Here is a 26,035-nt window from a genome sequence, read left to right on the forward strand (position 1 = left end):
CAGAAATCCAGCAGAACAGCCATGGAACACTGCAAACAAGGCCAGGAAGCCATGTCTGAGAGCAGCCCTCAAATGAAATATAAATAGAAAAACTTTTGATAGATAGTTCCACAATGTTCCTCACCCTGTGACCTGATGCTGGCAAACAATGGTTCATTTGTAAGTGCTGAATAAACCCCCACAGGAGGTAAGACCCTTCACTCCATGTCTTCTAATTGGATTTAGTTTGGTGGTTGGTCAACACCTCTAGCAAAGAGTTCTGCATTGTTGCTCAAGTCCAGCTAGCTTCCTATAGCATACTCGTATTAAGGGTTCAACACAGCATGGTATGGAAGGAGCACATCAGATTGGATATCATGCTCCCTTTTGCTTCGCACTTGTTGCAACTTCTTTCCACCATCATCTCCTCCCCTATACCTATTTCCCTGACATGATGGTGCTGAAGTGATGCTTATGGAAAGATGCATGGACGCCTGGTGCAGTTTGCTCCACCACAACCAGTGCAGGTCGGTGACTTGAGAAGTTGAGATGTCAGAAGGCCCGGCTGGTCTGCAATCTGCATCCCCTGCTAATGTGCTCCCAGCCCCATAGCATGCTAATTAATCCCAACCACAGGATTGTGTCACTCAGCCCACGCTCCGCCAGAGACGCTCCCACTGGGTCCGCTCGGCTTTAATTGACCACGTTTTTTTGGGGGGGGGGGGCCCGCTGTCCCTGGGATTACGTTGGCTCCCTCTAATTTACCCAGGCTGCTGCCACCGCGCAAGCAAAGCCGACGAGGGAAGCGGAGAGATGAGACGGCGAGCAGGGAAATGTATAAATAAACCAAACAAACAGAGCAAAAGCCAGACTGGGTGTTTATTAAGACCCATGGGATGAAGAAGGAGGTGAGTGCAGGAAATCATTAGTGGAGGAGAGTCAAAGCACGCTCGTTTGATCTCGCTGATAGTCGAGCAAATGTAATTTAGAGCACTGCGAGTAATTTGTTTTAACAGTTAGCACAGGCTTCTTTTTAATTTAGTTTTTGCCCTGCACCACTCCTTCAAATTAAATATGTTTTTTTCGATTTTTGTTATTTTGTACAAAGCGATCTTTGTACCAGACAGATCTTTGTGAGCCTGGAAGCTCAAAGTCTAGCCCCCGACACCAGATAATGTTTATTCATCTTTGCTTGTTTGCATGTGCGGCAGACAGGATCCTGACAAGAGTGCGCAGTGCATGCTTTTATTTGACTGGTTTCGGTATAATGAGGCACACTCTGATGTACCCTGTGACAGCCTCCCTATCATAATGGGAGAATAACAAAGTGTGTTTGTCACTGCGACTTTAGACAGAAGCATCTGTTCTGACTCGTCACCTTATGTCTTTGTTTCACCGACTGTTCCAGTTCTAGTTAATTCTGTAAAATCACCAAAGTGTATTTTCTTGTTTTATTTTTTTCAACCATTGTTGTTGTTGAAGAGTTTGTAATATTACCATCTGCTAAAGATCTGAGTAACATCCACCATGGTACACAAAATATACCACCCACTGATACTGAGAATGTGTTTTAGTAAATCTCTTAAGTAATCCTCACTGACTGCTGGCTTTGGCCCCTGACCTGAATGATACTCCATTGTGTTGCATGGATACTCCCTTATTAGCCTCTTGATAATAAATCTTCCTCTCATCTTTGGCAACCAGGGACGGCTAGCCTCGGGCTGCCGGTTCAGCACATATGGGAAAAGAGGACACACCTGTGTGTTCACATTGTGCGGTGCACAAAAAAACAGCCGAATAAACACGCCTTTGTTCTCTGCTTATTGAAGGATGTATTGCAATTACAATACTCCAGTGTCTCTTCAAGGGTTCCCGAGAAGGGATTGTCTAGTGGCCATTGTAAACAGCGCACACGCCCGTGTCAGCTGCCTCTTTGGCAGAGAGTCCGTAGAGGTTGTTAGTGTGTGGATCGACCAGAATAGATGCCTTTATGGATGAGAGTTGGAAGCGGATAGTCGGTTTCGAGCCCGATGGCTTCTACTCCCCATTCTGGTGTCAACTGGCATGGGTAACCCCCTCCCCCCCGCCCCCTCCCTCCTCTCAATCACAGCACGCCCAGAGAAGCCCCTTTATGGGAGCCCATATAATCATCCTAGGTGGATGTGCATGTGTTGTCGGCTTAGGCATTGTTAACGGCGGCAGCTGTGCTGATAGCTTGGATGATGGAAAAATCGCCGGGACCTCATTTTGGCTGGCCAGTGTGAATATTAATGGCTCGTTTCCAGGCCATGGCTAATGACGAGGAAAATTCCCTAATAAAAACTTGATGTGATGGGCAACGACCCACGGGGTCACTGGAGACAGTCAAAGTTAATAGTGTGCCGTCAGGTGAGAATAGTTAAGTGATTAGAGCCTCAGAACCTAATCCTGATGTTTTTGCCCCCTCCTAAGCTCCGGGTCCCTGCGAAGGGAGGGCTGGGTAGTGACTAGTGGGAGAGAGATGGAAATCCCTACACAATGAACAGTAGGGGCCTAAGACAAATTAAAAAGCATGAAATGAGTGATTGCTGTAATTTTGGCAACAGTATGAGGCATCTATTTTCCATGCTGTGTTAAATGTCGTTCATTTGACATGTCGGCACATCAGAGACATTTGTTTCAGTTGAATACAAAATGCGTTTTGGTTTCATGCAAAAGCTTTGCTTTATATAATCACAATGATCTTACCCTTACCAACTGTTTGACACAATTAAGAGCCTATTTGAATACAGTGTTTGGCTAAATATACAGAGTTTATTAAGAGTTTGAATCTAAGTTTAAACCGGTCACTTAGCCAGTCCACATGGACAGATTGAGAATGAAGGTCTCTTGTGGTGATTTGGAGATGATTTCCTGGAATGAATTAGCTGTAAAAAAAGGATTCTGCATTCATTCCGGTCTGAGCTGTCAGAGAAGTCTGGCAGTTTCCAATTTCGCACCAAAAAAACACAGTAAAAAAAGGATTGTGAATCCTCATGACGGAGCTATATTAGAATTCCATCTGGTGACCGCAGATGAATGATTGGAAAAGTTCAAATCCATTGATGCCTGCTGTTGAACAAATGAGGTATTAAGTGATCGTGAAATAATACCTGGGGAAATTCACTTCACTTTGATGGCTGGCTTTTCACAAGGAACAAACACGCAACATGTCATGAACTGTGGCTGGTTGGGCTCAAAACACACAGGGTTTAAATGAATATGGGGGATTGGACGAATAAGTAATGGTGAACATGTGTGGCTATCAAACAACGAGCTTATCGACATCTCTCTGATTTAAAAGAGAGGATCCCATTACACTTTATCTCATTGCCCCCATGTTCATAACTGGTCGCTGTAAATGTTTGCATCTTATTATGTGATAATGTGAGCACTTTCACTATCAAAGCCCTTCTGGCCTGCCGATGTCTGCTGTGTAACGCTACGGCAACGCTTAGCCGTTTCAGTTGATTGTTTACCTTTATGGCCACATCACTGTAATGAAGATGCCGAGTAGCATGGATGCTAATGGCTGGCATGTGGGCTAATTGGAATGCACACAGAGTGGACTCATCCCAGGGGAGCCGCCATAATGGTGCAAACAATGCAATTTGATGCTTGTAATTATCTCAAAATCCTTCCATTAATCTTTGATTAATCCAGCATCTGCTTTGTGGCTCACCCATACTCACCCCAACTCTCCCCGCCCCCTGCACTCCCTCATGCAAACAGAGCCTGGATGAGGAGAGGTGAGGTGTTTGTGGGTGTGAATGTGAATCTGGAATTCTATCAGTAAGCCAGTAAATGCTGTCCACCCCAGGGCACCCTATAACCTTGCCTGTGGCTGAGAGAACTGTCTTTTCATTCTTCCAGAGAAACTGAGCTTTTGAACCTCATGATTGTGTAACAAATTGATTTTTTATCTTAAAGAGTAAAATATGTTTCTAATGCTGGATCGTTTTCAGTTGTGAATGTGTTGATGTATGTGTGTGTGTGAGTGCACTTCACTACGTAATTAAATGACCAAACATCAATCCACATCGACATCTAGCTACATCTTAGGGAGAGCAGCTTAAAGGAAAACCTTTTAAATAGTGAACTGCCCTACTCACATTAAAGTACCAGAACATGGCTGTATTTTTGCTATGTCGTCAAGCGCAGTTGTTTGACATAACTGGGTAAAAATGTACCTAAGTACAATACCCATGCAATAATAATGGCTCTGTTTTGCCTACTTGTCAAGTAAAGTGATATTTATTTTTATAATAAGCGACAAATATGGTTTGACTCAAATGTCTATCCTTTGATAAATCTGCCTAACTGTATTGGTGTAATCTACTTACACCCAGTCCCTCTAACTGACAAAAGAGGGTATTTGCACGTTAGATACCCCACCCTACTCTAAACACTATACAAATAAACGTGGATTACTCATATGCCAACCGAGCATCTCATTTTTCATGACAGACTGTACATCAACACACCACACTGCCGCTGCCCAGCCCTCTAATTGAATATCGCTGTTGTTTTTATAATGTAAACTGTTAGAGATTTGCCTAAAAAAGGAAATGGTACGAATACGTAGCCAGCTTTTGAATGTTCTACTCGTCAAATACTTCTTCCAATGAGGGTCCAGCAAAAGAAAACATTAAAAACGCACGCACACCAGAGGATTGAAACCAGAGGTCTTAGGCTATAAAGTTTTTTATTATTTTATGGAAGGCTACATTTTTTTTTCCCTCTTTCTCCCGCACCAACACCACCACCTCCACCACCTCCACCACCTCCACCACCACCACCATCTCCACCACCACCACCGCCGCCGGCACCCCCTCAAGCACCCATTGAGCTCCTCTATCCTGGTGACTGGAATCCAGAGTTCTGCGGTCAAGCTGAATGTGGTCTGGATAAAGTTCTACATTTGAGGGGAAATTGCCTTCAGATGTGGGCCGGCCTTGTTTGGCCCAGGCATGCCTTGTGGATCAGGCTTGGTTATATTGGTTCAGACAGCCGTCTGCTCTGCGCTGATGAAACACATTCGGTCTTCTGGAAGACTGAGAAGCTCACTTTATGTCATGTAGAGACTATGCGAGGAGCTGAAACGCCGTGTTTGGATTTTTTTCTTTCGTTCCTCGCCGCTGCATTTCTTTTCATATCCCCAGCCCTGACTTTTATAGGGATGTCCAACGTAAGCAACAGTCTGCGGAAATTAGATGTCCGCTGTCATCGCCGCAGATCCCTGCTTATTTTAATGGTCTCTCACTGTCCGACTTGTCATGTCCAATTTCCTCCCATCCCTACCGACTCGTAGGTGTGTTGCGAGAAGCTGGTTCGAAAAGAATAAAAGTATGTTTGGACATCGGGAGGAAAGAAGGAAACCCGAGAGTTTATGAAAAGGGTACTCTGATGTGAATCCACTGAAGTACAGTACACATTCGGTCAATTACACCTGCCATGAGTCAATTGAGGCTGGCCTGTGGAAGCTGTTAACCCTGACTTGGGGTACCAGGGGTTTATTGGAGATTACTGTTAACACCACCAGCCGCAGTGGGGCTGCAGGAAGCTTCTGACTCAGGCTGCAGTAGAAGCCTGTATTCCTTTTTTTTGACAACCCCTTTCCAACTGTTCACGGCCTAGCCTCTCTGCAAAAAAAAAACAATTCCAAATTTTTACTGCACTATTTCAAATGTAACTTTCTTGAACACGGCTACATTAAAAAAAAATACCTCTATATTCTGGGAGGTAATAATTGCTTGAAAAGTAGAAAGAAAAGGGTTATTTATGAGCGAACTGCAGCGACGCCTGCTGCTCCAGCCTCCTGCGCTCCAGGCGGACGCTGTGCTCATCAGTCTCCTCCTGCTCCAGGTCTATTTGTTGATCCTCGGTTCGCAGTGGAGAGGCTGGCAGACGGCGGTGCGTGATGGGGAGGGTTGGGGGGGGGCGGAAAGCTGCGGGACCGGGGGACGTGGGGACAGGAGGGGAGACAGGACACGGGGGGGGGGGGGCTGTCGGGACTCGAGAGCGAGGACGGGCGGCAAAGACCCCCATCTCCTCCTCGTCATTGGTCCGCCTCCCAACGAATAGCGCCCGGTGCAGCCCTGGCACGCGGTGCGAGGGCCCCGGCTCGTCGCCATATCGTTCCCACGTTCGGAGCGGGAGCCCGGGGGCCCGAGAAGCGTCTGGCAGCCTCCGGTACTGGCTCGGCTCTCCGCACGCTTCTACCCGGCCTGCGGAGCGGGACGCTGGGCTCCAAGATGGCAATCAAGGTTTGATTTGCCAACACATTTCCAATGATTAAAATGTAATTAGCGCTCGCGAGCACCTCCTCCCAAGCTAATTTCCACGCACGCTGTGACAGGCAGGCGGTCGGAGGATCCCGGGCCCCAGCAGCAGATGGAGGAGTGTGCAGCAGGAGGAGAGAAAAACACTATTTTGCCATGTGACTGTTCGCATCAGAAAACCATTAGGACGGGGGGCCCGCTACGGCCCCAGAAGGGAGGGGGGCCTGGGGAAGAAGGGGAGGGGGTTTGAGGAAAGGGGAAGTGGTGATGGTGGGGTGGGGGGGGGGGGGGGGGGGGGGGGGGACAGTGAGCCCTTGATGTGACGGCAAATCAAATTGGCAATGTACGTGCTGACCCTGGCAATGGCTGCCATCCTTCTTGTTGTCTCTTAAGCTTCCAGGGTTTCCAGGCGTCCAGGGAGGCTTGGCTGTTTCCCCAGGCTGGCTCGAACCCCTTCAGCCCCCCCAGCCCGCAGGACAACCTGGGCCAGGCTGATAAATAGCCCCCGCTCTCAACACAGCAGGGCTTTTTAATGAAGCCCTTATCAGCTGTAATTAATTCTGGGGTCATGGACATCACCCAGTATAACCTGGGGCTAATGTCACTCAGGGGGGTGGCAATGCATAGCCAGCACTGATCCGGGCTTACCAAGTTGGCATTTGAGGGAATTTTAGATCAGATACTGCTTGTAGCAGTACAGACATTGGATTGGAAATTCTAACGAGCCTGTCAAGTCGAACGATCTTGCCCCTGGTATTATTGTGCAAGCAATTTATTTTTTTCACTCTTTTTCTTTTTTTTACTCTTGACATCTGTTAATATTTTATGTCAGTGGATCTCCATGACCCGTTTCCATTAGTTGTTCGGTTATGTTGGCATCGGGAAGAACACGGCGTACTTCGATTGCACGCATCTTCGTATGATGTGGTTACCTCTGCTTGTGCAAAAAGAACAACGAAAAAAAAGGTTTCTGTGGATGAGCTTTGGCAGGAGCCGTCGGTGAGCTGAGCACGACTGCTCCATTTAGCACACGACCCATGGCTACTTTACCCCCCCCCCCGCCCCTCCTCCCCACAGCCATTGGGCCAATATTGCTCTCAGCTGGAGAGGATTTAGGACAAGAATAATTTACTCCTGCCTTCAAGACCAATATAAACAATGGCCTGCATGCGTTGGACAGAGCGTAGGGGAAATTTGTAAAAGCATCAAGCTCAGGCTGGGTGAGAGCTGAAGTGTTCCGGATACAGGCCAACATCAACAGCTCTCAGAGCTGAGGCCAGTGTTTGACGTTCTTGTGTTACTCAAGGTAAACATTGGAGGATCTGCTGTACTGCATAATTCCGCGTGCGTGTTGATAGCAGAGGGCCGATGCGAACGATCGCTTTTCATTCTCTGACTCCGCCCACAACTAATGGCTTCCTGGTTTTCCTGCATGAGTTGTGTTTTTGAGTCTGAGCCATTCCGTCCTCCAGTCTGTTGTTGCTGTCGAGCTTGATAACTCTGTTGGTAATAGTTATTTTTTCTTTGAATCAAGTGCCATATTGTGTTTGATTAGAGTATTTTTTTCTTGGGCCTACTTTGACATCTGTAAGTCAAATAACGATTGGGATTTGCACCAAACCTTGGCTCAGTGCAATGTCAGTTTCGATATATCAATATTGGACTAACCAGGCTTTATGTTCACCGTCTTGCCTAAACAATCAAGCTAGGCAACCAATGCCAAAACCCTACTACACAATACACAAGGCCTTGGTTTATATATTTTCTCATGAGAGAACATACCTTTCCCACGACACAGGTATGAGTCATTGAATAAGAAAAAATTCAAAGAAGCTACATCATGTATTCGCTTTCCCAAACTAGAACGGCTTCATATGCACAAGGCTGGGCATTAGTGCACTTTGATCACTTATCAGTGAGTGACAGCTCCGCTTGCTTGTACGCCTGCGGTGTTTCATTTTATTCGTTGTTGTTGCTCTTCTTTTTCTTCTTCTTCTTCAATCTTTTTATTTGGTATTTATTTGCGGTATCCCTATTTGCTGGCTTCCCTCCATGTTCCGAGGCGAAAAGGCGAGCTCTGGCATCTGTGTGTGTTGTGTGGTGTTGTAAGGACGTTCAAATTGCCTGCCCTTGCCTGTCAGCCTTGTTCTCTGTCAGTTTCATTCATTTATTTATTTATTTGACTTTGCTCATTATGAAGGTATTTCCATTTCATTAGGTTTTTCTCGCCTTTTTTCTTTTTTTATCCTTTCGCGCCCTTTGTAGCTCTTGGAAATTTGCATTCCTCTATTCTTTCAGGGTGGCTGGGGGGGGGGGGGGGGGGGGGTGGTGCGGAGGAGAGAAAAAGTAATGACAGCAATTCCGTTTTCCTTTCTCTCCCCCACTAGCTCGGTGAGTGGCTCGTTTAGCGGCACCTGCGGAAGCGACAGGCGCGCGGATGAGAAGTGAAAGAGAGCAGTTGATTAAATCATCATCAAGTCGCAGGCGCGGGAGAAAGTCAATTCTGCCCGCGTCTACAATGATATCCTTTTATCTTAAAGTAATGAGCTATGGCACTCTTGCATTCGCCCCGTAATGCGATGAGTTCCATTAGCGCGTTCCATTTGCTTCACAAGCAAGGGCGAGTCATTTCAGCGGGCCTCTATCTTGGCAATCAAAGCAATTGGCCCCGCACAGCCGGTGGGGAAAGACGTAGGGTAGTGGTGAAGGGGGGGTGTGGGGGGAAACAAAGACCGCCAGTGTTTTTTAGTTTATTTTACGGATCACCACATCGCACAGTGGAAGATGGAGGTAGAGAAAAAAACACAATAAAGGGCTGTTATTTGGATTTCATGGCTGCCCGTGTTTCTGTGTGCGTTGGTGTGTGTGTGCGGTGCACATGAGGGAGAGGCACAGCCCTGGATGCATGGACCCGGTTGGGATGGCTAATGCTGCTCATCAGATGCAGTCTGCTTCCATGTTAGTCTTGTTGTGTGGAGGAGTTCTGAAGAGAGAGTGAGACATCGCTGAGGACAGGCCCCCTATTTATTTCCATGCTGGAAGAAACAAAATACAGCCGCGTATGTACTGAGTTCTTGGGTTTCTATATATAGATGTGTGTGTGTGTGTGTGTGTGTGTGTGTGTGTGTGTGTGTGTGTGTGTGTTTGTGTGTGTGTGTGTGTGTGTGTGTGTGTGTGTGTGTGTGTGTGTGTAACATCCACGGGCTCACATGTAATTGGAACATGCACTCTTCTTCCTTTGCCTTATTTATGACTGACTCTGCATATGCCGCTGCTGGCTCCTGGTATGAAATCAGTGTAGGCGATGGAGAGAGAGAGAGAGAGCGAGATGCATTGGGCAACTAGAGGAGAGAGAGAGAGAGAGAGAGAGAGAGAGAGAGAGAGAGAGAGAGAGAGAGAGAGAGAGAGAGAGAGAGAGTGCAAGCGAGAGGACAGAAAGAGACCAGGGGAGCGTCTGAGGAGTGTTTTCCCAGTGCGTTTATTGCCTCTGCATAATTTATGAGGTACTGGAGCTGACCGTGGTGGCAGTGTGCCGCGGGCGGCCCCCGGGGCCTTGTGGGACAGGCCTGTAAATTGGATGGCGTGCTCCTGCTGAGCTCACAGGGCCCTCTTTACCGGTCAGCACCGGGAGCACACCAGGAATAGACCAGGCATCAACCCTGTCTGCTACCTCCGAGCTCAGCCCGGTCCCGGATCAACAAGGCAACAAAAAACAAAAAGAAGCGAGGAAATGTATGTGTGTGTGTCCGTGCGTGTGCGTGTGAGAGAGTGTGGAAGGGGAAAGAGAGAATGAGCCCCATGTGGGACTTGGCTCCCAGGGCTGTCAATCACTTCACACTGGCACCAAGCCCCCCCCCCCCCCCCACCAGTGCCACCACCACTCCTAAGTACACACACACACACACACACACACACACAATGCCAGACACCACGCCCTGCGCCAACTCCTTCTGCCCACATTTCCCCCCCAGTGGCATCTTCATTTTGGACTCCAGTGCTTCCTCCTCCTCCTCCTCCTCCTCCTCCTCCTCCTCCTCCTCCTCCTCCTCCTCCGCCATATGCATGTCTTCCAGGGCCACCAGTCACCCAGTGTCTCCGCTAATTAGTTGATAAAGAATTAAGTAGACCTTGAAATTGAAATTTGAGACGAAAAGAAAAGGCATCCAAAACCTCTTTGGGCTCCCCCCATTACAAAGTCAGCGCCCTTGCCGTGTTTTAAATTTAGTCCTCTCCCCTCCTGAGCCTCCTGAAGGGACCGATATTAAGAAGTGATGAATCTCCCAGTGTAGTGGTTCATATTTTAATCTTCATATTAGGTTGTTTTTTATGCCTTTGACATTAGAAAAGGTTAGATCCTTAAGCGAGTTTACACTTGTGTGTGGGTGTCAAAATCTCATTGTCTTTTCTCAGTTCAGGGAAGAGTCTGATGACATTGGACCAGCGGGCATGAGGCCAAAGCTAATCTTTCTGCTGTCCCCCCGAGTTTATTTCATATGTCATTTGAGGAGGTACATAACATTAAGGCCAGCCCTATGGATTCAAAATCAAATCATACGCAAAGTTGGCACAATATGCATTAGTCAGAGGATTCCCAATTTTAACCTAAAATCTATCTCTCCATCTTCTCTCTCTCTTTTTCTCTTTTTCTCCCTCTTGCAGTGTGACAGTGAGAGCGACCAAGAAGACAAGGTAAGACCAATCAGTCATATTCATCTACTGTTGATAAAAACAGTACATTATGTAATTTATTCTCCTCTGCCTTTGAAGCAGGACTGTTTTCAAGTGTTTGTTAAGAAGGAGTCAAATATTAGACTTTCTTTAAGAGCAAGATGTTGAATGTAATTACAATTAAACATACTGTTAATAAGTATGAGGCAGCTTTCATTAGCTGTGTATTAATTATAAAAGACTCCACATTGTGCAAAATCTAAATCAAACTGGTTTTTTAACGATGGAAATTAAAGTAGTTTTTGTATGGCTGCCAGCATCGGCAGATATATTCTAAACATTTCTTTCAGTTTATATCTTGATCCCATGGTAACAATTTTACACAGTACACAATATCACAAAGCAGCCCCTGGCTACTATCTAATTATACCATATCATGCCTGGGTACGTCCTTACAGCAATTATAATATATAGCCCTAATCATATATTATGTCTCATTATGAAAATAACAAATTATCCATTAATATAAAAGAAGTCTACAAGTGTGCGGGTATCACTGTAATTAGCTGCGGACGTGGTGCCTCAGCACCCTTGCACTGCCAAAGAGTCCTATCGTCTTAGCCGGGCGATGCTACGCTTCAGTCCCTCCCCCGTCTCCACACCCGATCAGCGCTCTGTCTCGGATGGCTCCCTTCCTCCTCCCCCCCTCTCCTCCCCCCCCCCCCCCCCGGTATCGCCGCCATTTTCACCAGGCGACTTCTAACCAGAGGTCCGGGTCCACATGATTTAGTAATGCCGTTTGTTCGTGGTGTTTAGACTGTGCTGCAAATTGAGTCATTACTCAGTGTTGTCGATTTAAATTGCTCCTGTCTCGCTGGCAATTCCTTTTGTTTCAGTAAGTGGGGAGGGGGAGGGGGATGGGGAGGGGTGGGAGGGGTGTGGGCGTACTGAGGAAAGGGGGAGGGGGGGGGGGGACTTTACGGTGAGCCGTGATCCCCCCAGCGTTTGCATTAATTCAGCGCCGCGGCTCGCGTTACGCGCCTGATGAACAGCGGCGTTGACGGCGGCTTCCTGCCGCTGATTAATCGCGTGTTACAGGAACACGGCGGCGAATTAGCAGACAGGGGGGAGGGCTTCGTGTCCGACGGAGGCCTCCGACTCCCACGGCTGTTCTTTCTCATTCACTTTGTGGGCGTCGGGGGGGGGAAAACTGCCGGTGAGCCTCAACGCTGGTACAACCCCCCCCTCCCCCCTGCCTGCAACCTCACCACCACCTCCACCCCCGCAATCCTCCTCGCCCTCGCTCTGCTATCTTTTCCTGCCACTGTTAAACGGCGGCCGCCATTTAACGTCATTCCACAGACGGTGCGCTCTACTTGACGGTCGGTGGCGGGGTGTGCAGAGGTGGGGCGGCGGAGTCGTTTTTACCGGGTCAAATGTATTCCGATTAGGGCAAAACGTCAGCTTATTTAGTTTCCCTTTCAAAAGCGGAAAAAGGAGTTTGGGGGGGGGGGGGGGGGGGGCGAGTGTTCCCGGGAGAAATCAGGTTGTGCTCGGATGTGGACGGCCTCTACCCCGGCGACAGGAGCTGCCCGCCGCTGATAAGAGACAGCTACACCTGAGTGTGTGTGTGTGTGTGTTTGAGTGTGCTCACTAACGGTCTGTGTGTGTGTTTGTGTGTAAACCTATGTGCATATACATGTGTACATGCTTGTGTGTGTGTGTGTGTGTGTTTGTATGCTTGCTTGCTTGCCCATTTTAGTGTGTGTATGTATGTGGGGCTGGGAGAATACGATACATGCATACATGCTTCTGTGTGTGTGTGCGTGTGTGTGTTTCTGAGAAAGCCGATCACCACGGTCTCAGTGGTATTGGATTACATGCCAAAGCAGCATAACATGGGCCGGGGGAAGGGAAAGCAGGCCTACTGACCAACGTCACGTCCCATCATCTCAGCTATTAGTCCTACTGGTGCGATGACCTCGCTGAAGCCGCTGCTAGGGCTACATTATGACCATTGTTGATCTTGGCTCAAGCTGCCTTACAGAGGATACACTACATGTGACTGAGCGAATGAAGGATTCTAGTGTGAACATCGAAAGAAATACTTGCATAATATTGTCCGCATGTAATGTAGTGCGTGTGCATGTGCGTTTCCCCCAATTATGAGGACATGTTCAAAGCATTAGGAGCAACATGTGGCCAGATGTAATTGATGTAAGGACAGGGCCTAGGAAGGGTTTTCATAGCCTGAGGTGCTTTTCATGTGCCTTCACTAAAGCACGATAACTCTGTCCCGTTTAATGGTGTCGTTAAAACCGGCAGCTTTGCCACCCACACACGTATGTTGAGGTGGCTCACTCGCTGTGGATCAGGTCTGCATGTGGAAATCAAGCACGGAATTGCTAGCATGAATATATATATGCATTTTTTTTACTTCAGTGTTGCTTTGAAGAAGAAAACAACCAATTAATTCGCTTTATTTCTAGATGGAGGCCTTTTGGATCAGTTTTGAATGTAAATTTCCATTTTACGATGCCTCGGTCATGACTTTGGAGTATAGCAGCCATTCAAATCCAGGCTTGCTAATTCCAATGTATTTTCTTGCTGTGAAGTAGTACGGAACCACCAGAGCAAACCTTTGACTGCTTTAATCTTAAGCCCTGCTTCTGGCCTTTGCAAATATACAGATAAGTCGGTACGGTGTAACAAATGCATATGCCGTGCTATGCTATGCTATAGGGCTGTGGTATACCATGTTGGGATATGAGCCACATCTGCCATTAGGTCCTTCTTTAGTCCTCTTTTTTGTACATTTTCGGCCCGCTTTCAGCTGTGACAGGGTACTGAAAGGGCTTTGTGCGGCGACTGCGATGGAAGGCAGTGCTGCGCCGTTCAGCACTTTGTCTCTGGGTGGAGAGGGATCTAAGTGGGTGCTTGGGAGCCGGCTGCGCTGTGGAACTTGTTCTGTCCTTGACATGAAATAAAGATCTGAACCGGTAATACATTTGCTGTTTCTCTTTACTTTTATTGTGTTTCCTGCGCTCGCCCTCGGGGCAATTACAGCCCCGTAGCCGTCGTGTTTCTCAATCACATCGCAGCACTGTACATAAAACGCTTTTATAACCTCCCCCCGCTAACACCGCCCTCCGCCGCCGCCGCCGCCGCCACCTCCACCGCCACCGCCACCGCCAAACTCCTTCCACCCACTTTTCTCCCGACGCCGCAGTGGGATGGATGAGTAATAAAAAGGAGAGAGCGACTTGTCAGCGCTAAAAGATTATGTGTTTGCCCCCCCCCCTCCAAACGGAAGAGAGTAGTGTTTACAAGCTTGAGTGGGTGCTCGCCCGGCCGAGGCTGAGACTGATTGCACCAGAGTACCCTGTCAGCCGGTGATTTGTCATGTACTTTATCATCCTTGTCACTCCGCAGAGCGTTGTCATAGGTAACGCACCGCCTGCGCTAGCCCCCCACCCACCCTTTAGCACCACCACCAACAATACCCATACGAGCCACCCCCCCACCCCCTACCCCACCCACTCACTGCCGCCTCTGCTCTTTGTACCTCAGTGGTGAAAGAAATTTGTATTTACTTTGGGGGAGAGTGTAATTTGTTCCTCATGGATAATATGACCCTTAGCGGAGCCGGATCATGGGTTAGTTGAAGTGATATTTTCCGGTAATGGTAGTCGTACATCATGGCTGTCAGGCCGGGTTAGGAGGCGAGCACATTACAGCTCCATTTTAGCACTGCAGGCATCTGGGATTATTTTCCATAACCAAGTATGACATGACCGCTCTGCGGAGTGCATTACATTTTTACTAGCTTTTTTTTTCACTCCCCCTTGCAACTGCTGTTGCTCCCCCTTCCCCTCTCCCTCCCCCTCCCCCTCCCCCGTCCGCCCCCACCGGCCGGGGTCTCTGGGCTGCCACGCTGATGGATACCCTCTGCAGCCCCTGGAGGCCTGTCTCGGGGTTGGCTGGTGTCACGGACCTACAGCGCTCCTCTCTAAATCCCTGATCCCTCCCGTGTAGCACGCGCGCTATCGGCACATGTGCTACTGGTCGCTCGCTACTGGACTGTGCTACTAGCCTGCGGCTAACGCTAGCCTGCGGCTCGCGCTAACCCGCTGCTAGCGCTAACCCGCTGCTAGCGCTAACCCACTGCTAGCGCTAACCCACTGCTAGCGTTAGCCCACTGCTAACCCTAGCCCACTTCTCCCTAGCCCACTACGTACATTGTACATTTCTATCTATCTATGTAGATAAATACGAAGAGATTATTCCCCCACTCTAGAAGAAGCCATCAAATTTGTTTTTGCAATTCATGGAGGTTTCGATGTTTGTCATTCTGGCGAGGTTTGCTGTTCAAGACGAAAAACCATAGAGCTGCAGAAGTCAGACATTTTAAAATGCTGTCAGCATGACACTTCGCACCCCATTCTCCTTCCCTCATTCGATGAATAGATTGTCTTCCATCAAACGCTGTGTGACAAGAACGGCAGCAGAAGGCAAAAAGCATAGAGAGCTTGTTGATTTTTCTTTCTCCTTCTCTCTCTCCCTTTCTCTATCTCTATACCTCCCTCTCTTCCTATCTCTGGCTCTATCTCTATATATATCCCTTGCGCTGTCTCTCTCCCTCTTTCCCTGACCCCCCCTTATTCTCTCTCTATTTCTATTGCCCTGTCCCTCCCTTACTCTCTTTCTCTCCTTCCCCGCTCTCTCTATCTCTCTCTGTCTCTCAACCTCTCTCTCTCTCACTCCCTTTCGCCTACTCTCTGTCATTACCCCCCTCTCTTTCTCTCTCTCTCTCTCTCTCTCTCTCTCTCTCTCTCTCTCTCTCTCTCTCTCTCTTGCTCTCTCTCTCTCTCCTTGGCAGCAAGGTCAGTGTTGTAAATGCCACCTCTTGCCATTGACAAATGGTGGGCCCCCTGTCTGGTAATCAGCGGGGTCTCGGAGGTGGGCGAGCAGGCGGAGCTCATTAGGGCGCCACAGATGAGGAATTAATGTGGAGCGAGGGCGGGGGGGGGTGAGGTGAGAGGGTAGAGCGAGAGAGAGAGGGGGGGGGAGAGGGTAGAGCGAGAGAGAGGGGGGGGAGAGGGTAGAGCGAGAGAGAGGGGGGGGAGAGGGTAGAGCGAGAGAGAGGGGGGGGAGAGGGTAGAGCGAGAGAGAGGGGGGGGAGAGGGTAGAGCGAGAGAGAGTAGGGAAAAGGGTAGAGCAAGAAAGAGGGGGGGAGAGGGTAGAGCGAGAGAGAGGGGGGGGTGAGGTGAGAGGGGAGAGCGAGAGAGAGGGGGGGAGGGTAGAGCGAGAGAGAGGGGGGGAGAGGGTAGAGCGAGAGAGGGGGGGGTGAGGTGAGAGGGGAGAGCGAGAGAGAGGGGGGAGAGGCTAGAGCGAGAGAGAGGGGGGGTGAGGTGAGAGGGGAGAGCGAGAGAGAGGGGGGGAGAGGCTAGAGCGAGAGAGAGGGGGGGTGAGGTGAGAGGGGAGAGCGAGAGAGAGGGGGGAGAGGCTAGAGCGAGAGAGAGGGGGGGTGAGGTGAGAGGGGAGAGCGAGAGAGAGGGTGGGATGGGGGAGAAAGGAGGGAGCGAGAGTTATAGGGGGAGAGAGGGAGTGTGAGAGCGGGGGAGGGAGGGAGAGAGAGGGATGCAAATGAAAGGGCAATGTCGGATGGATGAGAGAAGGCCTTCTGCCCCTCACTCTCTTTCTCTCTCTCTTTCTCTCTAGCCCCTCACTCACTTTCTCTGTCTCTCTCTCACTCATACACACTCACACACGCACACACACACACACACACACACACACACACACACACACACACACACACACACACACACACACACACACACCCTCCCCCCCTCCCCCTCTTCACCTCCCTCGTAGCTGACCTCCCCCTCTCTGCCCAGCAGTACATTAATGGCGCTGCACAGCGCTACAGTGCCAGAGAGAAGGTCAACCAAAACCACATCTCACCCCTGATTGACATGCAGATAATTAAATGGAGGCAGCCTTATGCGACAGAAAATATGTTTCTTTTCTCCCTGAAATGCAACGGTGACAGAAGTTGAAAATGTCAAAGTGTGAATAGGTTACAGCGGTTATTTATATGGTTTGTGTCTGACATTAACATGCTAATGGAGAACATGTGTCAGAAATTACATGTTTATCTCCTGCCCTTCTTTAAACTCATTGCAGACCGTAGGCCACCATTGGCTGCAGCAGAGGACGCTAGTAGCTGGTACCTTAACGCTTGGAGATTTTCTCGGCGAGGAAATAGCATTTTAGCGTAACATAGATGTTTATTTATTTTGTGACGACTTCTTAAAAATCGTTTTAGACCTGTATCATTTGCTCAGTCTGTGTCTAAAATACAACGAACAACATTAGCGGAATGAAAACCATCACGGCTACATAATATGTATTTATTGTACTTTGTTTTACCACCACCATTTGTTTTTCTCCCTTTTTTCCGTTGTCGCCTTATTTTTCGCTGTGCCAGCATGCCTCTGGGGAGGTTGGCTATCCGCCATCTTCCTCTCCGCTCACTGTGACCCATTTACTTTAGCTAGCATCAAAACCTGTCCCCCCCGGGTCTGCCTTGACACCCCACACCCCTCCACCCTCCACCCCACCCCAGCCACCAAGCAGGTAAACCCTGATTCTGTCACAGCCCATCTCCACTGGTTAACAATCACAGCTTTGGATAGGCAGAGCAATCCACGCGTCAATAAGAGCTATCTTGAACACCTTTTGGCTTTTTTGACATTTTGTAAAAAAAAAAACGATTGTTCATTCAATGTATAATATTTTTTTCATATCGTAATAAAGTCAGTATTCAAAACCCTTAGTGGTATGGGTGATAAACATCCTTGGGCTGTTGCTTTTGATTTCTACCGCCTCGCTGTTTCAGTGTGATAGCGTTAGGATTGTGGTTAGGTTTAACTCCTACCTTGACACTAAATACAACACAGGCCCCAGTGCCTTTGTGTCTCTTGAGTGGTAGGTCTCCGTATTCATTCATAACAATGCAAAGTGATAATGCACCCACCCGAAGGACAAGGTTGCCAAGACCTTGAAATTGAATGAGAAGAGAAAATATATCAGAAAAACAAGTGCTGCATTGAACCGGTTCAAAGGCAATGATTCAATTCCCAACGCAGGTCGAAAACACAAGTGATGGAAATAATGATTAAAGTGAATATGCTGCTGTTTTGTGATGGACACTCCTTTAGAGCAAGTTGTTTACAACTCCCATGACCTAGAAAAGAGAAACCGGCAACATATATATATGCATGTATCAAACACTTTTTCTAATTCACACATTAGAAATTGAATATATTCAAGTGTAACACTCAAGTTGGATAGTTATCAGGGTGCATTTAGATAACAAATGATTTATGATTTGCTATAATATTTGCCTTAATAAAATAGGGTTATGTTAGTAGTTCATTGAATAAATGTTCACTTTATATAGGCAGTGGGTTTTTCATTTTGAAAACCCATGAGATCAATCATCATTTCAAATTGGATACATTGTCATGTATGATGTATATGCAAAGTTACAGCATATATTTTCTCTGCATGAACAATGCACATATTTGTAGAATCAGCCCTGTTGTAAGTGGGAGGGAAACGACACTGTTTTATTTTGGTAGCTGATTAGACAATTATGGCAGCCATCTGTTTAGCCCGTTTCCAACCCTCATCCTATTTCATATAACGCCACTTATGTTCCAACGTGGCTGAAAATTGGTCTCCTAACCCGTGCCAAAAAACAACACCTGCCAGCTATTCCGCGGTTCAACGAGACAACGTACATTTTTAATAACCTTGACTCCGGCGATTAGAAAGTTAGAGCACATTGTTCATGTCTCAACAACACCATGGATGCAGAGGACTGAGGGTGAACAAAGGGATTGCGTCTGCGGTGCCACGCGTGGACAACCTCTGGGTGGATGTTCGGTCAGGCGATCAGAAGACAGAGCAGAACCCTGGCTTCACAAGTGTGGGCCTCATCTTTATTGATGAAGATCGCCAGTTGTGGCTCTTTAAAAATGCATGGAGTCAGACCTCAGGTTCAAACCGCCATCCCTGACAATTGGCTTTTTTATGAAGGACAAAATATAACTGTTGCCGATATGCAGAAGCCTTTTTCACAGCTCCAACGCCTCTTTTAGTCTCTCTCTCTCATACCCTCTCTCTCTCTCTTTCTTTCTCTCCTCTTATCTATCATTCTCTTCCTTCCTCTCTCAGCCAACTCTCCCTGCTGTGAAAGAGTTCCTTGAAAAAGCCAAGGTTAAACTCCCCTAGCCGGTGTCAGTCAAGCCCTGGCTCACCTACCCATAAGCCCCTCCTGCACCGTGGAGCCCAGGCTGGTCGCCTGCACACAAACCCTCTGCCCTCTCATTGCCCTTTTGTCAAGCGAATGATTTCTGCAGGCAGCATCGGATTTGACTGGCTCCCTGCCTTGCCCATCGCCATTTTAGTGGAAACCGTAGCGACGGAATATTGTTTTTTAACCCAGCAGTGTTTTCTCCTGCATATTGTGCGTGTGGCTTGGAATAGTAAAAGGAAATATGTTGAAATGGATTGTTCGGGACTCAATGGCAATGTAAAACCAGCAAATGTTACCCAACAACATGGCTTCGCTAACCGATGCTTCTAGATTTTGAGAAATGATCTTTGCACATAAGGGTATGCGGCAAACCTGAAACGTCGCAAAATCCGGCCGTGTCTCTCCGTCTAAACCCCCTTAGGGGAGGATCCGGGAGAACAAACACAGGATCCTAAATGAGGGAACCTGAGAGCCGACGTGTCACAGAAGACGGCTCTCCCCCAGCAGATGCAGCCACAAACAATCCTAATGACACCAGGGGGCCCAGAGGAGGGCCTGTACCTTACACCGCTAGCTCTTGGGCTTAGCCCTGCCTACCCTCCCCCACTCCCCCAACACCCCCCCCCCCCCCCCCCCCCAATCCCGCTTCATCTCCCCATCAGCCACCAGCATCGTCACCGCAGCGCTTGTTAGAGCCGGTGTAATTAGGTGCCTGTGCTCGTTGCCGGTAGCCCAGGTCACAGAGGCATGTCCAACCTCTGTCCCGGCGGTTCTCGGGGGGATTTATTGACAAAACACAAAGAGCATTGCGTGCTGGGCTCTAATTATGTGTACAAGACATAGACGGCCCTGGGGAAATTAAATAAGATTCCCCCTCGCCTGATGGGTCCCTGGCACTCCCGGGATTCATTCGGTTTCTTATTAAGCCCAGCCATTGTCAGGCTTTATGAGACCAGTGCTTTGAGCTAAACACTTTAAAGTGCCCCGCGGTCTACTGTGACAATACATCAATGACTCATGATGGAGGGAAAAGCACGCGCCGCTTGCGCGCCACGTTCTGAATCGAAATGTAAACCGCGCGGCGGCAACCGTGGAACCCGTGGATACGCCCGCTCACGCTATCTCGCATGCGGTGGGGGGGAGGGCGAGGAAATAAAACACCTGCCTGGCATTTCAATATTCAATCAGTTCCCTATCGCAGGCCGCCCGGCCCAGACACATCCAAACACCTCGCCTCTAATTCCCCCTGGCCCAGATAGGGGACAGGAATTGATTGTTCCCTGCTTGTGCAAATGAAGTGATAAGGGGTCTCACCCAGATTACACAGGGTCTAAGTGACTCTGAGAAAAAGCTTATGGAGATGAATGAATTCATGAGGCGGCCTGACAGTTTCTTAAGAAGCAGTGTAATAAGGGATAAATCACGCCGCTGTCGTTTTCACCTCTGACTGATTTGGAATTGATGCAGAGGGAGGTGGCGGACCTCCTGGGAGCGGGCTGAATCCCAGTGTGGAACGCCGTCCAGCCGTCTGTATATTTCTCTGTCATTAAAACACCCTAATGGGTAATGTGAGGGGGGGGGGGATAAAGCCCGGTCTGCATTAGCAGAAGGAACCAACCCCCTCCCCCCCATAGTGTTTGATTCAGCTCCGTTGGATATTAGCTTGTCTTTGAGTAGCTTGATCGTGGGGGAGGTGGGCATGGGTGCCCCCCCCCCCCCCCCCCCCCCCCGATCAGTGTGTGCAGTTATTACCCGCTCGGCGGTTATTAATTGTGCAGATAATAGTGGCGATCTAGACATTCCCGGGGCTATTCTGATCTATTTGCTCTGGGGTCAAACAGATTCACCTCTCGTTGAACGAGGCAACTTAGCAGCAGCTAGCACAAAGGCTGCTTAGAGAAACAACGTGAGGAATTGTATGAAAAATAATTGACATGCTACTGAGTTTCCTCTCTGTCATAACGCGGTTCCTTTCTTGGTTGTACCAGGCTGAACAAAATCAGGTAGTTTTTTTCAGGTTTTATTTTGGTATCTAATCCTACCCCATTGATCGTAAATTAAAAAGTCTAAACAATGGCACCAAAGAAACACCAGCCTATGTTCAGTTGGGATCAATCATCCAAATACCAGGTCAGCAACATTTAAATCACATGTTACACAACATGGCATTAATCACTGGTCAATTGGGCATGGGTTAAAGATGGAAATGCCACGGTCTCAGCCCGTTACAATTAGCTTAAGAGGCCTGTACCTATGCCATCAACCAGTCAGGAAGCTTGCTAGCTAGCAGGCTAGGGAGCACAGCAAAACATGACCAATGTGAGCATGTTTCTGGAATCCAAGGTTCAGAAAATAATTGGTGCTGGATGTAGATCTGCTGTCTGGCATGTTGCAAGGCCAAACAGGGGAATGATGTGTTTGGAATGGCAAGTGGAAATGTCACACTGGCAGTGCCGGTCGTAATGATATTTCTGTTTGGCAGCACTCCCCAGCACGAAGGCAGGAGAGACAGGCAGAATGTCAGTGTGCAAACTAATGCAGGGCTGGCATTTAGGCTAAGCCTTATAGTCGACCGGTGTACGGTGATTCACTATCTACAGTCGCCGGCCCAGACACCAATTTCCTGATGCTTATCAGTGGCGGGCAAACAAAAGGCACATCTTTCATTATATCCTCTCTGCTTTGTCCACCCTGCTCCTCTGCTCTCCTCTCCCCCACAACCCTTCTTCTTCTTTTTACTCCCATGAAAAGGTGTTTGAAGTCGCTTTTCTTTTTTTTCAAACGCACATCGACACAGACCCACCGACACACACTGTGGATGCTTGTGCTGCTGCTGCTGCAGCTGCAGCCGTTGCCGCTGGTAGTGGCGCTGCTGGTGTGCAGGCGTACGTCTCTAAATAACAAAGTGATAGACTGGTGCCCTTTAGGTGCGGAGATAGCTCATTACCTAGGAGCGACTTTCCATCTGCACTCATGGCTGCTCTGGGAGCCATTATGATTATGATGGAAATCTCACAAGCCATTACGGCGAGGCTGCAGAGGGCTCACCGCGAGACACGCTAATGGACTCGTTTGTAATTGGGAAAGAGGGAAATGACTGCACGCCGGCCGCAGCTTTGTTTGATGGAGTGCGCTGCGCGGGAGCCCCCCTCGCTCGCTTTTTTTTTTGACAAATGAAACAAGGTGTTGTATTTGCGCATCGGATGTGTGGCGTCATCCCACGCGTTTGTTTCACTCGCGTTGCACGCGCGCGCACACATAGCCCGCGTTTCCTTTCCGCGTGTGTCAGGGGCAATGGCTAACCTTGATGGTTAGCTGCTGTTGGTGGTTAGGTCTGTGTTGTGCTGAGTGGGGAGATGGGGGGACGGTGGGGTTTGCCCTTGGGATCGGTTCAGCCGGGCGCCGTCAGGGACGTTGTTAGAAGTAACCAAGGTATTGGACTGGACAGGTTCTTGGTGCTGGCGGTGATGGTGGTGGTCTTGTTGGGGGTGGGGAGGGGGGCCTTGTTGTTTACTAACTGTTAGGAGTCCAGACAGACCCTTCAGTGACGAGGGGGGTTTCTGGCTCCGTTGAGTATGTTTATCTTTCCGTTTGCTTTGGCTGTGTTTTGGCGACTTAAGCTATGGACTACAAATCTATATCGATCCTCCGACACAGCTTACAGCGACCCTAAAGAACATGGTTCACTCCTGTTTTCCTCTTCTATCGATCAACAGCATCAGGGAAACAAACAATGTTGTCTAGTTTCCTTTATCTAATGACTCAGGTTTAATGTTTTTCATTGAAACATTAAAAGATTCATTGGGACAGAATCAGCATTTTTCCGAAGGAGGCCAACATTTAGGATAAATCAAATTTGTCATGTTTTTAATAATTATCACCAAATGACAGTTACAAATACACACATACGAAAACACACACACACAGCCAGGTTACATTTGAATACGAGGAGGGCATTAAGAATAATGTGCTCAAGACCTCCGCCCTAGAGTCGAGGGCAGAGCAGATCTCCCTGTCAGAACGCATCAAATAATGCATAGCAATATCACCATATCATCGCGGACCCAAAATGCTAGTTATTACAGCGGTAAGGGGCAGGATGGCATCTGAATGCGTGTTTATACAGGGTGGCTTCACCACTGGCAACCTGACAGGAATACATCAGAAATTGAGTGGTGGAGGGGGGATGGGGGTGGGGGGGATGCACTGTGTGCTGGAGGGAAAGGCAGGCAGAGGGGGAGACTAATAAGGTAGCTCTGACCTGGCTGATTCATTTGTGTGCTTGTTTAGGAACCCGATCTGCATTATTCATGGCCACGCAGGAGCGGTGGTAAGGACATTAGCTGGTTAACCCCTGCACGGGTGAGGCCATATTATTTTAATGGCCATGGTCAGGGCAGGCCTCTATCCTACACTGTGTGTGTGTGTGTGTGTGTGTGTGTGTGTGTGTGTGTGTGTGTGTGTGTGTGTGTGTGTGTGTGTGTTTGAGAGCGAGAGAGAAGAATAAGGGTGTGTACAGTATGTGTTGGGAAGGTGTGTTGGAAATAGGTAGAGTTATAGAGGGAGAGAGAGAGAGGGGGTATGTTAAAGAGAGCGAGAGGGAGAAAGAGAGAGGGGGGTATGTGAAAGAGAGGGAGAGACAAGTGGAGCATGGCTCATTTATCTCATCCCCAGAGCTATCTCAAATATACAAACCACAGGTCTGACCATAGATATTGTTAAATTAGCTCCCATAATAGTAAACATATACGCTGCTTTAATGGATCTGAAAGCGGTAGATAATTAAATTGCTAACTGAATGCCCAGGGCCTTGCATTGTTCTGTGTTGTTCATTCGTACGCCACCTGCCTCTGTGGTTAACAGTGTCTTTCTCTATTTAAATACAGCCCCAATCTAAATAGTGGTCCAACAAAAACCTTTAGCTTTGGCTCCTGCTGAGATGATTAGCCAATTAAACCATTAGCTGAAAATGATTTACTCAATTAGGTGGGTATTGAGTCATGTATCAAGTCAATTTAAGTTATTTAGCAGAGAACCTTTGCTTCTTGGTCACTGTATTGTAGAACATCATTGTATAAGAGGTCACTGTGCTGGTCATCATTGTATTGGCCGTCACTGTCTCAGTTCTATTAGAAAGGATTTAAAAGGAAGTGACGTGACAATAAACAACCATTATCCCAGCAAAGCACGAAACGTCCCGCTGAAAAGGACAAGATACTACCGTATTTGTTCGTTCTCCCCAATCTTTCCCCAGAAGGACGTTGATCTACCCCTCCTTCTTCTTCTTCTTCTTCTTCTTCTTCTTCTCCTCCTCCCCCTCTTCCTCCTTCTCCTCCTCCTTCTCTCTGGGGAGTTCACGCAATGAAAGCAGACGGGGGGTCGAGCATCCCCGTTGACAGCAGCCGTCTGCCGACACTGTGTATTGCCGGCGCTGACAGGCCCGGCTTATCCTCTCTCTCTCTGTCTCTCTCCCTCTATGTCTCTCTCTCTGTGTCTCTGTCCCCTTCTCTCTCTGTATCCCTCTCCCTGTCTTATTCTCTGTCTCTGTCTCTTGGTCTCTCTCTCTCTCTCTCTCTCTCTCTCTCTCTCTCTCTCTGTCGGACCGCTACGAGTGTGATTGGCGCTGACAGCTTCCCGACTGCACATGAAAGCGAGAACATTAAAAGGAAAACAGAGGGAGCGGCGCCGCTTGACGCGTCTGCGTTGCTTCTTCGTCTTGTCTTCTTCGTCTGATCGCGGCCTGCAACCCCTCCCCCCCCTTTCCCTCCACCCCCGCCTTAACCGCTCCCCCGCTCTCTGCCTCCCAACTCCCCCCCCCCTTTACCCCATCAGTTTCCGTTTCCCCCGTGCTAGTGTCAAAGCTGTCAGGAGCGGGAAGTGACATCACAAGAAGCACGCCAGCAGTCTCAAGGCTCCTCTGGTGTCAGCAGCAGTCTGTCTGGTGTCAAACTGCCCCCCCCCCCAACCCCCAACCCACCACCCCCACCCACCACTCACTCCATCACCCCAACCCCCCCCTCCCCCCCTCTCTCTCTCTCTCTCTCTCTCTCTCTTTCTCTCTCCTCCATCACCTCCATCACCGCCACCCTCCTCCTCTTCCACGCCGACCCAGCAGGCTGTGATCCAGTCCGCCTCTCATCATCAACATCAAGGGTTCTAGCGAGAAATGGGGTGGGGGGGAGGGGGGTGGAGGATGTGACGGAGGACGGGAGGGAGGAGGGGAGGCGAAAGGAAAGGAAGAAAAAAAAGATGAACAGAATGTTTTTCCATCTTGTTAACTGACAGCCTCGTTTGTTAGAGCGCCTTCACAGAAGGACGCAGGGTTTGCGGAGTGCGCTCCGATTGGCAATCGCGGAGACTTGGCAAGTGAGGGTGTTGTGAATTATAGAGTTTGGATGAGGTGTCGGCGCCACGGCGCTGATTTGCGTGGGCTTCCGGTGAAAAGCCTGAGAGCCGCGAGGAGAGAAGCGGTGCGGAGGAGTGCTTGATTAAAAACCCGAAGAGGTTTCCGGGACATGTTTTCACCGTTCCTAGCCAGGACGTTTGGCACTGGCGTGCGTGATTGTAATGTAGGCTACGTGCTGGTCTGGTCTGTACATATATTTGTCTTTTAAACAACCGTGTTTCGGGCTGCAAATCTGCCTGCCGTCCCTAATTCTTTCTGTCAGTCTGCTGAAATGAAACACTCCCACTTGAAATTACGAAAAAATCTGCTCTATCTCTCTGGGCTCGACTCGCCAGCCCCCGGACCTGGCCCTCT

At 48.7% G+C, this 26,035-nt stretch overlaps 1 protein-coding gene across 3 annotated transcripts in view; it reads left to right on the forward strand.

Annotated features, from left to right (window-relative positions):
* Positions 1–26,035, forward strand: part of auts2a (activator of transcription and developmental regulator AUTS2 a) — a 268,221-nt gene that overhangs the window by 157,741 nt on the left and 84,445 nt on the right. For all 3 annotated transcript variants that reach the window (XM_030361445.1, XM_030361446.1, XM_030361444.1), the window contains exon 5: positions 10,938–10,967. In XM_030361445.1, the coding sequence (XP_030217305.1) occupies positions 10,938–10,967 (30 nt within the window). The remainder of the gene's footprint in view (positions 1–10,937; positions 10,968–26,035) is intronic.

The sequence above is a fragment of the Gadus morhua genome, chromosome 7 (genome assembly GCF_902167405.1).
Source record: "Gadus morhua chromosome 7, gadMor3.0, whole genome shotgun sequence".
Lineage (NCBI taxonomy): Eukaryota > Metazoa > Chordata > Actinopteri > Gadiformes > Gadidae > Gadus > Gadus morhua.